This window comes from Centruroides sculpturatus, unplaced genomic scaffold (genome assembly GCF_000671375.1).
Source record: "Centruroides sculpturatus isolate CEXI.00-Female unplaced genomic scaffold, Cexi_2.0 scaffold8, whole genome shotgun sequence".
NCBI classification, from domain to species: Eukaryota; Metazoa; Arthropoda; class Arachnida; order Scorpiones; family Buthidae; genus Centruroides; species Centruroides sculpturatus.
Genome location: NW_019384535.1, coordinates 687991 through 703446, shown reverse-complemented (window position 1 = coordinate 703446; position 15456 = coordinate 687991). Strand labels below are relative to the sequence as shown.

General features: G+C 30.3%; 1 protein-coding gene across 1 annotated transcript; it reads left to right on the top strand.

The window, feature by feature from the left end:
- The first annotated feature begins 1201 nt into the window (after positions 1 to 1201).
- LOC111623193 (protein enhancer of sevenless 2B-like) lies at positions 1202 to 15340 on the top strand. The gene is made up of 5 exons (XM_023365681.1): positions 1202 to 1459; positions 10560 to 10657; positions 10737 to 10856; positions 14757 to 14922; positions 14984 to 15340. Exons 1-5 carry the CDS (start codon positions 1382 to 1384, stop codon positions 15158 to 15160), a joined length of 639 nt encoding a protein of 212 aa, XP_023221449.1. The 5' UTR covers positions 1202 to 1381; the 3' UTR covers positions 15161 to 15340.
- The last annotated feature ends 116 nt before the right edge of the window (positions 15341 to 15456 follow it).

Here is a 15456-nt window from a genome sequence, read left to right as displayed (position 1 = left end):
GATAGAGGGGAAGACAGGGAAGGAAGAAGAGGAAGGATGAAGATCTGATATGCTCCATTTCCGGGTGCCAATTGTTAGACATAAAACAATATATACAAAGGGTCCTGTGCACGGGAGAAGCAAAATAAATGGTAAAAGAGTGTACAAAAGATTTCGCGTTAAAGGTCATTATAAGTAGCCTTGAATAAATTATTACAGGGTGGACCAGGAAATTTTAGGGTGGACGTCAGTCCGTTCTAACATCTATGCTGGGGACCCGACTTTGATTCAAAGTCAGAAACTTCAGGAATTTTTTAGGGCCGAACATGGTGGGCCGAACATGGTGGGTTTATAAGCTTATGAAGAGTATAATTAAATGCGCCCTTTTAGTGCCCTTATGGAAAATAGAATCTGTATTGAGAAAAAGATCATTTAAAAATTTTAAATAAACTAAATGTAATATAATTAAATCTTTGAATTCGAATTCGACGAAATTGCAGACATTCGTAGTGAACACGACCATTCGACCGCTACCGTTTGATAATAAACAACAGAAAATCCCAGAAAATAAGTGAATTTTCTAATTTCAATTTGAAAAGCGTTCGTATTATAAAATTTAATATATAATATACATCAAATAAATACAGTACCGGAGATTGCCGTAAAAGATAGAAATCAGCTACTGCTAAATATTTCTTATTTTCAAGAAAGGAAATGCCTTAATTATAGAATAGAAAGGCGTCGCACTTTCTAGCAAGGTCAAGATTCAGTTTTTCTCTGTCCAAGGACTCTTTTTAATGTCCTTAAGTCCTTAACCTTCTTCCAAGAACTTTCTTCGTATCCCGACGATCGGAAAGAGGTTAAGAACATTCGTATATTAAAGTAATGCAATGATACAATTTGCTATTTTTTTCTTCTCTTTCGGTTTTTAGTCCATTAATTGTGTATTATTTTGACTTTTCGAATAATCTGACTACATAAAAGAAATTAAAACAAAATGGTGACGCATCGATTTCAAAGATTGAATCAACTTAAATATATTTAATTTTAATAAAATTTTACTTTTATTTAAAATTTTTCTAGTTGTTATTAAAATATTTCGCATTAAATGTTTTAATAAATAATTTATGTACGAATTTTCTATAAAAAAAAAAGATTTTTAAAATATAATAATAATACGAAAATATACGAAAACGTTTTCAGAGGCGCCATCCGACGGGGATTTGTGGAAGTAAACATAAACAACTTTGGCAGGAGGTTTTTTTTTGGAATTATGTAGTTCTTTATTTCCTTTTGTTTCTCTCGTTTCTGGGAAAGATTTCGGTACAAGTGGTAAAGTTATGTAAATATCCAATCGTCGGGTTCCTTTTTTTTTTACTTAATTCCAATCACTTCGTGCAAAATGGAAGCATTGGCCAAGCACGATTTCAACGCCACCGCCGACGACGAATTGAGTTTCAGAAAAGGACAAGTCCTCAAGGTACTTTTTTCCCTATATTTTACACTAAGAGTGACGTTGGGGAACGTCTACGCACTCCAAAATGTACGCCAATGTCGAAAAATTGCACATAACTCGTCTTTTCCCACGTAATATGCTACGTGGGAAATGGTTAAGCAACTTTCCAAACACTTCCTGGCCAGATATTATCACGCTTGTTTAGGCCAATGTCTTGCCTTGACGTTGTCAGGTTAAACTCGAAATTTATTTATTTTAAACAAATATCTCAATAAATAAAATGTGAACTCTGAGGAGTTTTTCAAATTCCACTCCCAGAATTGTATACCCCCGCGTGCCAGCATAAAAGTCGATGGAACCGTACCCCTATCCACCACACTTGGCCCTCCCGAAATCTGTCCGTTTTGGAAGCGTGGGGTCCAGACCGTCTCGTCTTGCCGAGCGTTTATAACGACACTTTGAAACTAGGGAAAATATAATGCGGGAGGAGGGTAAAAGCCTATTCTTGTCCGTGGCTGAGAGTGTGTTGGATGCGTGTGGTAAAAATAGATGTGCCGGGAACCAGCTGACGAAGAACTTTTCGTGTAGAAATGTTTTTCGCCGTATTAATTGGTTCTCTTCGAGTTACTTAAATGGAATGAAATATAGAATGCGCATTAATTTCTTTTGTCTCGTATCGCTTTCTGCATTGCCGTTATCGAGACTCCTCTTGCCCGATATCTTTTGGTGTGCTTTAATTTGAATGTGTATTTTATATTTATTAAGTAACCCGAAGATGACCGTTCGATACGGTGGAAAATGTTGCTGTTTTCAGTATTTTTTTGTATAAAATACATTAAAATACTTACAAATAAATGTTAAAAATATAGAATGAAACAAATTAGGATGCTTGAATGAAATTACACTCGAATCAATTTGACTTTGTTCTACACCTCACGTCGGTCCTCTGTTAAAGGTTAAAAGTATGATGAAAAGATTTGCTTGATGGTTTCATTTAATTGTGTTAAATAATGACAAGAATATTTACTCGACATATTTTGTAAGTTAATTTAATAATTCACAGTATTAAAATGTTTGGTGGTATTTTATTGCACTTTAAATCCGTGTGTCCAGGCACCTTGATGTACCGTTTGAGAGCCAACTGTTTGCAGTGGTTTGTGCCATTCTTGGCACGGTTTGAGAACTGCCAATTTTCAGATCTGGCTAAATCTGTCACGAATACTATGTAAGTTTATTTTAAAAATGGGAAGCAGATTTGTCAAAGATTTATTACATCTGTGATCAAGTAATAGCTAGATTAGTCCTATAGGATGATAGTTATTATAGTACGTAGTTATTTTTGAGTTAAAATACATTAGTCTGCTTCTAACTTTGTACACATTGCACCAGAAAAGTTTCACACATTTCAGTGTGCTGTGAACCAAAAAACATTTGGAAACTACTTCCTTAAATTGATATGTATTGTATAGAGTGGCCAGAAAATACCTACGTACACTAATTAGAAGTTACGTTCTTTGTAAAAATTCTTTACAAATTTTAATTTTTCCCCATATTTGGAACATTATCTTTTAGTTTTACATTGAAAGTTGTCATCAGACTATGTTTGATAATATTTTTAAAGTTTTCAAATATTGTAACACAGTTGAGAACTACATTTGTGGTGTACAAAATTGATTTGTCAAGTGTTAAATTTGGTCTTTGAGAAAATCACTGTGTTTCATTATCCACTTGATATTCTGTAACTGGGATACTTAGGAGATACTCTTATATATTAGGGACTTTGTAGATGAAAATACTTTAATTAACGTAAGCAAAATATATTTTTTCCGTTCAGATATAACAAAAATACTTCATCAAATAAATTAACATCAATGCTTTTTTATAAAATTGTCTAGAAAAATTTCTGCTCAAATTAGAGCATACTCTTATATGCGAAAATTGCTTGTTGTCACATTTTTTGAACCGTGTCCTTCACTTATGAGAGCCTGCTTTTGTATGTGCCAATTTGTTTTGGCTTATAAGAGCACTGAACTGTTTTGTCAATGCAAATTAAATATAAATGTACTGATATAGTAACTGAACTTCACAGAATATAATGATGCAGTTATATGTCTGGAAATATGGTGTTTGAGTTTTATGTCAAGATTTTCATACATAAAAATATATTTTAAATATGGTAGACCTATGTTATATAAACACATAACTGTCTGAATGTAAAGGACATTAAACTAAACTTTTATGTAAGATTTTGTTCGGTTAATTGGAAGTTAGTTTGTAATTTTTATTTTTAAAATAATGATATAAAATTAATATATAATTTTTATAAAGATTTTTATCCTTTACTCATTTACAGGATTTATTTAAATTTATGCAAACATGCTTTTAGCTAGAAGTATTTATAAAACTAAAGGTTAATGTTTCTACAAAGTTATATGATTTATGAAAATTTACCATTGTTTATAATATAATTCATGTGAATAAATTCTGATTAAATGTATTCATTAGAATCTAAAAATATTCTAATTTGAAATGATTTAAAATTGATTTTTAATTAATCATAAAGGGCTAGAGGAGTAAGCTGAAAAAATTTTGAATGGTATTATTCTATTTTCCATCTAGCACTAGGTTTGTTAACTCCAGTCTAAGTGTTAAAAATGTACTGTTTATGTGATGAAAGTGAAAGTATATATTATATTATAATGCACACAGGGAATCTCAACTAAGCCAGGAGAGCATAGCCACCTCATTGACCCTGTAACCATAGTTGAATCTTAATTACTGATAACTTGAAATTTTGTAATTAAATTGTGACAAGATCTAAACAGAAGTATTTTGAAGAGTAAAGAGAGCTTAACACCAGAGTTCTTAAACAATTTTTCTACAATTGGTTACTAGATTTGTCAGTCCTAGATTTGTTGCTTCTATTACTAATAACAAAATTTACAAAATACAACAATTATAATTAGTCTTAATCTGATTACCAGGGAGAAAGAAGCTTGCAAAAGAAATATCAGATCAATATTTCAATAACTTACTGAAATAGCGGTTCAAAGATCTCACTTGTAGCCGATCAGCATAGCATAGCTTTCAAGTCTGCTTTTATATGCATTAACAACTTCATGCTAATCATTTTAAGTTCGTAAAATTTTATGGTATTGCATTTCTAAATAATTAATTTATTAAAATCGTTTACAATTTCAATATTTTTATGGTATGCAATTTTAATACTATGTTGTCATGATTTGTACAAATTAACTAGTAAGCTGGGGAGTGTCAAGATTTTCAACATTCCACAAAATAACTCCTCCTGGAAAATTCATAATAATGGAAACAAAAAGGCAAATAACATGAGTAATTAAATAAAATTATCAATAAATAACTCTTATACTAATTTAAAGTCATGAAAAATTCATCTTTTGCATTTTGCTCAATTAATCATATCATATCAATGTGTTAACATAGATTTCTTGTTATCTGTTGGCGATCTTGCTTGTCCAACTTTGAAATTACACAAATATTGCATTGGCATGTAATCAGAAATTTAATGAGCAGTAATTCTGATTTATGAGCCAATGTAACAGACAAAAATTCAATTATTCAAGTTCAATGTTTTCAATATCTGATATTTTTTGTTAAAATTTTCTAATTTATAAAATTGTCTAGGGAAGAGCATACCTTTCGATTTTGCAATAATTTTATTTTGTATTTAAAGAAACAATTTACATATTGAATGATATTTGATTGAGTTATGTAATTTTATAAATGGTAAGTAATTAAAATGTGTGAAGAACACTGCCTAATGACAAGTTAGAAGGGAAAAATGATGAAACGATTTCTGTGTCCTTGATAACAAAAACATGGCCATTTTATGTCAAAGAATAAATTAACATTCTAAGAAAATAACTTGTGTCTGTAAAGACTGAATTGCTAATTTGATTTTTAATTAATCATTATTTGGAATCTGTCAATACATTTCTTGGAAGTAAAAAATTTTTTTCTAGTTTTGAATTTATTTTAAAGCAATTAATTATATAAATTAATTAAAATTTTTTTTAACAGTTCTTTGTTTTATTGACATATTCTAGTATAAATTGAGAGAGTATTTTTTTTATTGATTAAAGAACATTTTTCAAACAAAGTTCTCAACTTTTATTGATTAATTTTATTAATAAACAACTGTTTTCGTAGAATTGTAGTACTGTACAAAGAAACTTCACAGTAAACAACTTTTGCCTGATTTAATGAATCAGCATCTTACGACAAACTGCAGGTTACAAGGTTAGCTTTTGAAAACCCAGTCTATTACATGATATATTACTGTTGAAACTGTTAATTTATATATAAAATTTTAACTAATTCATGAGACAATAGAGTTTAAGTATCAAATAATAATTATTTATTTTTACATGCGATAATGTTAAGTCTTTCAAATTTACATTTGTTGTTATAATATATATCAGATTGGATTGATAAAGACAATGTATTCGTAGATGATCTACCATGGGGAGAATACCTCCTGGGAGGACTTTCTATAAGAAACTGGCCCCATATTTAGGTGTTATATACATTAAGAAACTGCATGGCCAGCCTGTCATCGGGCCTGAACCCGTAACTAACAATTGTTTGTTTGTCAGCCGTCCTTGAATCTGCTTTTGAAGTTTTTCTGTGCATTCCTACTAAAAGATTAGAATAAATTGTAGCTTTGCGATTACAAAGAAAGGGTAGAAAACCCATTTAAAATAATAATATAGTTAATTGCCATATTTTTTGTTATTTTATTATAAATATTATGTTGTTATTGATATATTTTGTTAACTTTGTCAAATTTAAATGCTGCTTTGGGAGAAACAGGAATATTTTAAAGGAATTACAGTACATAAGAATAAAAGTTTGGCAAATTTTATTTTATTGAAAACGGTTTTTTAAATAAATGATATTAAAAAATACACATGAACTTCTAAAAACTGTATATCTGGCTGGATGGCTAATTATGCCATTGGCTTACTGCTCCGGCAACCTGGGGGTTCAAATCTGGGTAGTCAAAAAAACCTTGGATTTTTCAAGAAATTTTCTGTCCTTGTTACGTTGGGCTTTGTCCCTTGTTACTCAGCCATCCCATTGTGGGCCTGACCAAATCTATGATGATCCTGATAAAAGGCCCTCTTAATGCTCATGGGGTGAAAGGACTCAATAAAAGAAAAGAAAAAAAAAGTGTATGTAAATATTTCAATAGTTTAGAACATTGAAAAAGTGAGATTATATTAAAAATTTATTTTTTGTATTCATGTCTTTTTAAGAGTTAGCAAACTTAATTTTTTGAACACTCTCTTAATATTAAAATAAAATATTACTGTGTCATTGAGTTGTGTTTTTAATTCCTAAAAAGTATAAAATTATGTCTTAAACATATCTGAAAATAGAAATCAAATTTTTACTCCATTTTAGTCACTGGAATTGTAAAACTCTCATTTAGAAATTACCTCTGTACACATTAGTAATTATCCCATTTATATGATTTAATATAGAATCATTTCCCTCTATTATTACCCTAATATTAAATTTAATATCCTTTCCACATGCTTCCTAAATTAGTTAAAGTAAGTAGTTATTCTTCTGTCGTACAATGAACAACATATTTATATATTGTTAAGTACATTAAATACAATCAATCTGTTTCTATTCTTGACTACAAAAATTATAATAAAGGCGCATTTTATTCATTTCCTAAATCGGTGAGACATAAGGAAGTAGACAAAGGAAATGATTGTATATTAAATCATATAAATGGGATAATTACTAATGTTACTAGAAAAGCTAAATTTCCAGATGAAAGCTTTACAAATCTCATAATGACAAAGGTTTTGAAACCAAAATTAACCTTGCACTATAGAAATTTTTGCTACTTTTTTTAAGCAACAGGGCCAAATAAAATGTGAAAATGCATGTTTAGGGACCAGCTTTCCTAGGTTTTTATAACTTATAGCCATTTCGATATAAATTAGATACATTCAAGGACCAGAGTTGAACCCCGGTTGTAGGTTGACCTCTACTCTAAAGTATTGAAACATTTTGTACAGTGTTTGAAGGTTCATAGAATAATATCATTTTTCATTTTGATGCTTTTGAAATTATTGTTCTTGTTTTATGTTTATTTTTTTATTTCTTTTGAGAAAGAATTTCTAAACTTTACTTATTCTCTCATGAATATCAGGAATTTATTTTTTTTAAAATGTCTGACTTTTATTCTTCTCTGCAGTAATTATTTAATGGAGCAACTGTTTTTAAAGTGGTAGAATGACTCACTTCTAACCACAAAAAAAAATCTAGTGCTATTAAAAAAAGATAATAAACACCAATAAATTTATTTTTATTTATTTTAATAGCTATATTATTTAATGTAATTTTATACTGTAAACATTGTACATTTTGTGTGAGAGAAATAATATTAATTAGGACATTTCACCCAAGTTTTCTTAATCTTTTGGTTCGTACAAGTTTTAGAATTGAAAGTTGTACGAACCAAAATGTTTCACGTCTAATAAAAGATTTTTGATTACTTAATTAATTAAAGTAGATATATTTTTACTTTATTCTTTGTACAGTCTTTAAGATATGGTAACAAGTCTAAAATATTTTCATAAACAATCTTTGTTTAAGCTTTGTTTGCTTATCCGAAATTTTTTGAATAGACTAATGAAAAGTTTATCATCAAAGAAATGTTCCATGCTTTCTGCATCTATCACAAGTTTTGTTCAATATATAATTTTAAATTATTGAATTCTTAATAAGATGTGAATGCATGTTCAAAATGATCTCAGATCGAACAGCACAACATTGTTTGATTTCCCGGATAAAATTACCAATTGGTAATAACAAAAAGCAGTGTCGAAAGTAAAATTGTGAAGATGAGATAGTTAAATGTTATGTGTATATTTTTCTGTGTTTCTAAATTATTTGGGAAACCCGCCTTCATTTCTCTTTTCCATAATAAGTGCATAGCTTGAAAGTGCTGATACTCCGAGAAAAACAGTTTGAATTCACTCTGAGAAATTTTTCTAACACGTGTTAAGAGAGTTCCTCAAAAGTAAAGTCAAACAAGTTTGCTTCTTGCTAATGAAGCAATTAAAAATAATTTTTTGTAACTGCTGGCTCAGATCTTTGTTAAGAGCATTTTTTAATTATAGTGGAGCATCGATTATCCAACTCAATTGGGGACTCAGGTTGGTTGGATAACCAAAAATAATGAAAAAAAAAATACATTACAGTATTAGTATAGTATATTAGTATATTGCTATTAACCAACTTTGCATTGAATTTTGATCAATGTTAAGCCTAACAATTTTTTTTTAAATAATAATTGTCGCTATTGTATCATTAAAAATTATTTTATTGCTCACAAAATAAACAACCACTCATAATTAGAAAATTAAGTCTCATTTAAATACATTAGTACTTCAGGATATGAATGCCCCAGCATATGAAATTTTCAGGATACGACACGAAATTCGAACATATTTTTGCTCCACGATACGAACAAAAACTCACCATACGACGTTACGTTAGTTCACAGTGCCATTTTTTATTCACTTCTGTTCATTGGTCTCAGTCCGCGTGTTTGCTTCGTCGTGGAAGGATCTTGCTCGATAAAGGAAATCTTGAGATATTATCAGAAAGTAGCTGATTTTATTGAAAAGAAACTTCCCGAAAAGGTTCACTCTTGCCGTATTGCTGCGCAGAGTAATGGCATTTACCTAAGTCATTTTAGAAACATTTTAAAAGGTAGACAAAGCCAAATCTCTTTGGATAGATATTTTACTAAGCAACCTCTGTCCAGTGAAAGTGCTGGTGGAAGTGAAGGAAAGAAAACAAAAAGCAGTGAATAAAAATTAGAAAAGATAAAAAAAACAACACTAATTTTTTTAAGTTATTTTTAAGTTATTGTTACATTATGTTACATAAGTTAAGTTTTAGTATCATTTCCCTTCTCCCTCTCCTCTGGCACTAGTTTACACCTCCATCATCGTCTATCCTCAAAGGTAAAGTGCAACTAAAACTACATTTTTTTTAAAATCAATTATTATTCTATTATGGTTATTTATACATTTACAACTACAAAATGCATTTTTCAGTGTTTCCTTACTAAAGTTATTTTTTTTCTATGTACTTCTTAGCTTTAATTTGAGTGTGTTTTTTGTGTTAGAACGAATTATTTGGTTTTACATGTAATTGTATGGGGAAAAATGATTCACCTTACAACATTTTCGTGATACGATCTCAGTTTCGGAACGGATTAATTTCGTATCCTGAGGTACCACTGTACTGGCCTCCCTTCAATGGTCGAGCCGATGTTGCCAGCTAAAACACGCAAAAATTTAACAAAATAATATTAAAGTAGCCAAGACATAGCCAAATATTGTAGTGCCACATCACTAGCGGACATTTGAAATTTGCCGACTAGAACGGTTGGTTAATCAGGGGTCGGGTAATTGATGCTCTATTATAGTTTAATCACAATGGTCTTCTCCGATTCATCAAAAAATCTAATCGTACGAACAGTAATTTGTATTTTAAAAAATTCTCTATAATATATTGATTTATTGTAACTTTCCTGAAAATTTTTCCCTTTGGAGTTGGTCAATTAATTAGAATGTTTTACAAAATACTCAAATTGGAAAAATAAACATTAAGATTTGAGCTAGGCTGTTTCACATGCTGAATTTTTTTTTTAAAGAAAATCAAGTAATTTGGTCTAAAAGTTGGCTGTGCAGATGCCATCTTGCACTAATATTAATTTTAGAATTAAATCAAACAATTTTGATGTCCTAGAAGAAATGAATAAATTGGAGTGAACTCAAAATCTTCAACTTACACTTACTGTTGTGCTTCATGGACTTCCATCTAATTTATGTTTCCAAGCCTGTATGGTGTGAATTACAATGATGTAATTATTAATAATTATATTTAATTTTAAAGTTCTGCATAAAAAACCTTAAATAATATGTTTTTGTATAGAATAAAAATGCACCAAAAATGATTATTGTAATTCTTCAAATGTAAACTTTAATAGTATTTTATAACATAATGCAACTACTGTTCTTGGAGTAATTATTTTTTACTTCTGCAGATATTAAACATGGAAGACGACACAAACTGGTATCGAGCCGAACTGGAAGGAAAAGAGGGTCTCATTCCGAGCAATTATATCGAAATGAAGCCGCACAAGTAAACTTTTCGTTCCTGTTAATTTATAACATATAATATATGGGAATAACATTATTATTAATAATCTGCTTTATGGTAGGTGGTATCATGGAAGAATAGCACGTGCAGATGCTGAATCTCTACTGATGAACAAGCACGAAGGTGCATTTTTAGTCAGAGTCAGCGAGAGTTCTCCCGGAGATTTTTCCTTATCTGTTAAGTAAGTATACTTGATATTATATGACTGAACGTTTCTAAAAGTTAAACATTCTGAAATTTTATTTTTATTACTGTTCTGCTCGTTTTAATTAACTATGAAAACAATTGTGCATACAAATATTTTAAAAATTATTTGTATAGTTTAAATTTATAAACTCATCTCCATAAAATCTGAGATTGTTGTTGTTCAGATATTGAAGAATAGATTCATAATTTAAAAACTAACTTGTTTAAATAAATAGCTATAAAATAAGAATTTCTCGATACATAATGTAGATGGCAGAGTAGATTGTGATGATGATTGTTCTAAAGATTTCATTGTTTTTTACTTTTTAAATAGTTTTATATTGCATTATAAGTTTAAGAAATAAAAAAGCCTCATATTTTATGAATCAAAAGTTGAATTTAATATGGTAACAGTCAAGTTTTCTTTTATTACAAGTTATATTGCAAAAATTATTACAGATGAACTTTAGATAGATGTTACATAATTGTGATTCGATGTAACTGCAATTACTCTGTACTAATTACAGTTATTGTCTTTTGATTCGTATGTGACATTTCACATCAAGGATAAAAACTGATAATTTTTTTTAATCTGTTAAATTTTATTTAAACTTGCTGAAAACTGGTCTTGAGTTTTAAGGAATAATTATGACCATTCGATTTTTGACTGTTTAGATAAAGGTATGTTGAAAGCATAAGTCTTAGAGGTGTTTAAACATTTAAAGGTTTCAAATCTGTTGCAAGAATTCACAGTTAAAGGAAAAAATCGGCATGTATACCAGGCTGTTCAATAAGTTTTGTTGTTTGATAAGAAAAACACGATTTTATGGTTTGAAATACATTTTATTATTCAATATAATCTCCCTGAACTTCAATACACTTGTTCCAGTGATCTTCTAATTTATGGATTCCATCCCTAAAGTGAAAATCCGGAAGACTGTCGAAATACGCTTCCACGGCTGCTATTACTTCTTCGTTCGATGAAAATCGTTTCCCACGCATGAATTTTTTGAGATGTGAGAACAGCCAGAAGTCAGAGGGAGCTAAATCTGGCGAATAGAGAGGATGTTGCAACAATTCGTATTTTAATTTACTGATTTTCGCAATGGTTTTTTGAGCAGTGTGAGAGGGTGCGTTGTCTTGATGAAAAATTATTTTTTTCTTTTTTAAACCAGGTCTTTTCTCACGAATCAGGTCTTTTTTTACATCCAGCTTGTCCAAAAGGTTACAATAATAATCTGAGTTTATTGTTTTACCAGTTTGGAGGTAATCCACAAACAAAATTCCTTTTGAATCCCAAAAAACTGATGCTAACACCTTCTTGGCCAATTTCTGGACTCTAACTCGCTTCAGAGCCGAAGTACCGGGTTCACACCACTCCTTAGCCTCTTGTTTTGATTCAGGATCATGGTGGTAGACCCAAGTCTCATCCATAGTGATGAAACAATGCACAAAATCCTTTTTATCCTTTCTAAAACACTCCAAATGTTGCTGAGAAAGTTGCATTCGAATGTGTTTTTGTTCCATAGTTAGCGAATGCAGCACCCATTGTGCACACAGCTTTCTGTAACCCAAAACTTCGGGCAAAATATTGCTCACACTGCCTAACGAAATCCCTAGGGCTTCTACTAAATCTCTCTTGGTTAATCGACGATCTTCCAAAACCATATGCTGTATTTTTGCTACGATTTCTGGTGTTGATGCACTTTTTGGACGTCCTTCACGTGGATCGTCTTCAAGACTCATACGACCACGTTTAAATTCAGCAACCAATCTTTCTACTGTTCTGATTGAAGGTGAAGAGTCCTTATACACTTTTAACAATCGTTCATGAATTTGTTTTGGTGCTACACTTTCCAAAAATAAGAATTTTATCACTGCACAATATTCAATTTTTTCCATTGTAAAAAAAATAGTGATATGTCAACTTTGAACAACTGCAAATATACAATGAGTTGACGGATCTACTTGAAACGTGTTTATGAAATAGTAGTACTATTTATAGAGAAATAAAGTGACGATCCTAATAGCGCCACATCTTATTGAACGACAAAACTTATTGAACAACCTGATACTCTAACGTTTTGGTTTTGGTATTTTTCAATATATTACAAGTTGTATGAGCTCTTTACAAATAAATTTATGCAACTTGGAAGTAATTACGAAAACGCCATTAATTATTACTGGATATTCTGAGATATAAAAAAAGGCACAGGGTATTAGTCATTCCTTTACATAAATAACATTGAAAATGCATATTATAAAATATACTTAAACTTTGTCAAAAAGAAAATGTCAAATTTCTGATTTTGATGGGACAAAATCCTATTTTATACCTATATGATTCTGACTAACTACAAGTAATTATGCTAAAAATGTTTATTGTACAAGGCAGATTAATTACAAAGAAAGAGAGGTCAGAGCAGACCTGGGACAAAATTTCAGATGACACATTTTAATTTACATAATAAATAATTATAACAACTGCCTCTCTTGAGATTACTTTAATTATGTTAAATATGATGCGCATATTAACTTTACAAACTAATCAGTTTTTTTGTTTTCAACAGGAACATTTAGTGTTATAAATAAAATTTGTTTGTTTTAAAAAATACAAAGTATTACAGACAATACAAGTTCTTGTCTTCTCCATTCTCTTTCAACATCACAGGAACATGATCCACACAGCAGAGTCGACTTTCTTTTTAGGCTACTTTCCCTGCCTATATTTATGTAAATCAGATGTAAAAAGTTCCTTGACTATGGATTCCCTGATTTACATAAATATAGGCAGGGAAAGTAGCCTAAAAAGAAAAGTCGACTCTGCTGTGTGGATCATGTTCCTGTGATGTCGAAAAAGGATGGAGAGAAGACAAGAATTCGTATTTGTATTGTCTGTAATACTTTGTATTTTTACAATGTATTTTTTTTAATTATATTAAAAATTCTAAAAATCCAGAATGTTTCTTCACAATGTAAACAAATTTTGTTTGTACTGTGTACATACATTTAATAAAGTTGCTTTTAATGGTGTACAGAAAAATTTTTCTAAGAAATTCATTACAACTAATAAAGCAAAGGCTAATATACTGCTCAACTAGGATGTCAGAGAATATTCTAGGCATATTTGCATAAAATTTGGCACAAATATTCTCTGACATCCTAGAAAAAATTCCCCACATTAAGTTTATCCCAAGCTATTTCATTATTGTAAATACTTTAGTCAAAAAATGTACATTGTAGTTCCTAAGGTCATTACAGTAGAGTGCCAATTATGTACGACAAAATGTATTAACCTATCCCATGTTGAAATTTTTCTCCGTTGCGTGTCGCTTAACATTGACGAAAATTCAACGTAAAGTCTAACGAAGACTATTGCATCATTAATTAAAAATTATTATTTTATTTTTTACAAACAAAATAAATATATTGAAAAATATAAAAACAAAAGAAAATTATACTTCAGAAGTTAATTTAGTATCAAAAACGTAAAATATTTGAGTAGCCAAAGATTGCAGCGCCACAGCACTGGCGAAAATTTAAATTTGCTGACTGGCATTCTTTTGGATAATCGACTCTCTACTGTATTTTTATTGTTCCTTTCAAAAGTCTGAGCAATGCTGGGCACATGCAAAATAATAAATATAGAAAACTAGCTAATTGAATGAATATTTTCATTTTAAACAAGGCTAAAAAAATTAGAAAGATACAAATCTTTTGAAATTTGTTACAAAATAGAAATGTAGAAACACCTTTAAATATAATAACCATTTCTATATACAAGCTGTCAATGAATAAATGTAATTCGTCATCATCATACCACCATTCTAGGCTACTCTAACTAATAAAATGGATTAAAATGTTTTAAAATTATGAAATATATTTTGAAATTTAGATGTGGTGATGGCATTCAGCATTTTAAAGTATTAAGAGATATACAAGGCAAGTTTTTCCTGTGGGTGATAAAATTTAACTCGCTCAACGAACTCGTGGAATATCATCGCTCGGCATCGGTCAGCAGATCACAAGACATCAAGCTGATAGACATGGATCCCCAAGAGGTAACAGATTCAAATTTTATCAAATGGGAAAACAGTTGTTATAAACCATTTCATATTACAGATTCGCGTTCAAGCCATGTACGACTTCCCAGCGCAAGAACAGGGCGAACTGGCCTTTCGTCGAGGCGAGATCATTACGGTCATCGACCAGACGGACAAGAATTGGTGGGAGGGAGAAATTGGAACACGTCGCGGATACTTTCCAGCCACCTATGTTGTCCCCTATCATGCTCCCTGAACAAAGTGTCGAGTTCTCTCTCGTGCTCGTCCAATTATACACAAGCTTTCTTACAATTCCTAATGGCATTCCAAGCTACGGACAAGATCTGTCTCTCAGGAAATTATATTTTTCCAAATCACAATATTTGAAGAGATTTTTTTATACTTTTGCAGTTTTTTAGGTATAGTTGCATTTAATTTTTTTATCAATTGTTTAAGGTGCTTAAATATATATTGTAAATAAAAGAAAAAAACAATTGGTATCAGGATGTTAATCGGCTTTATTGTATTTTGCCAAATGATACATTTTACACA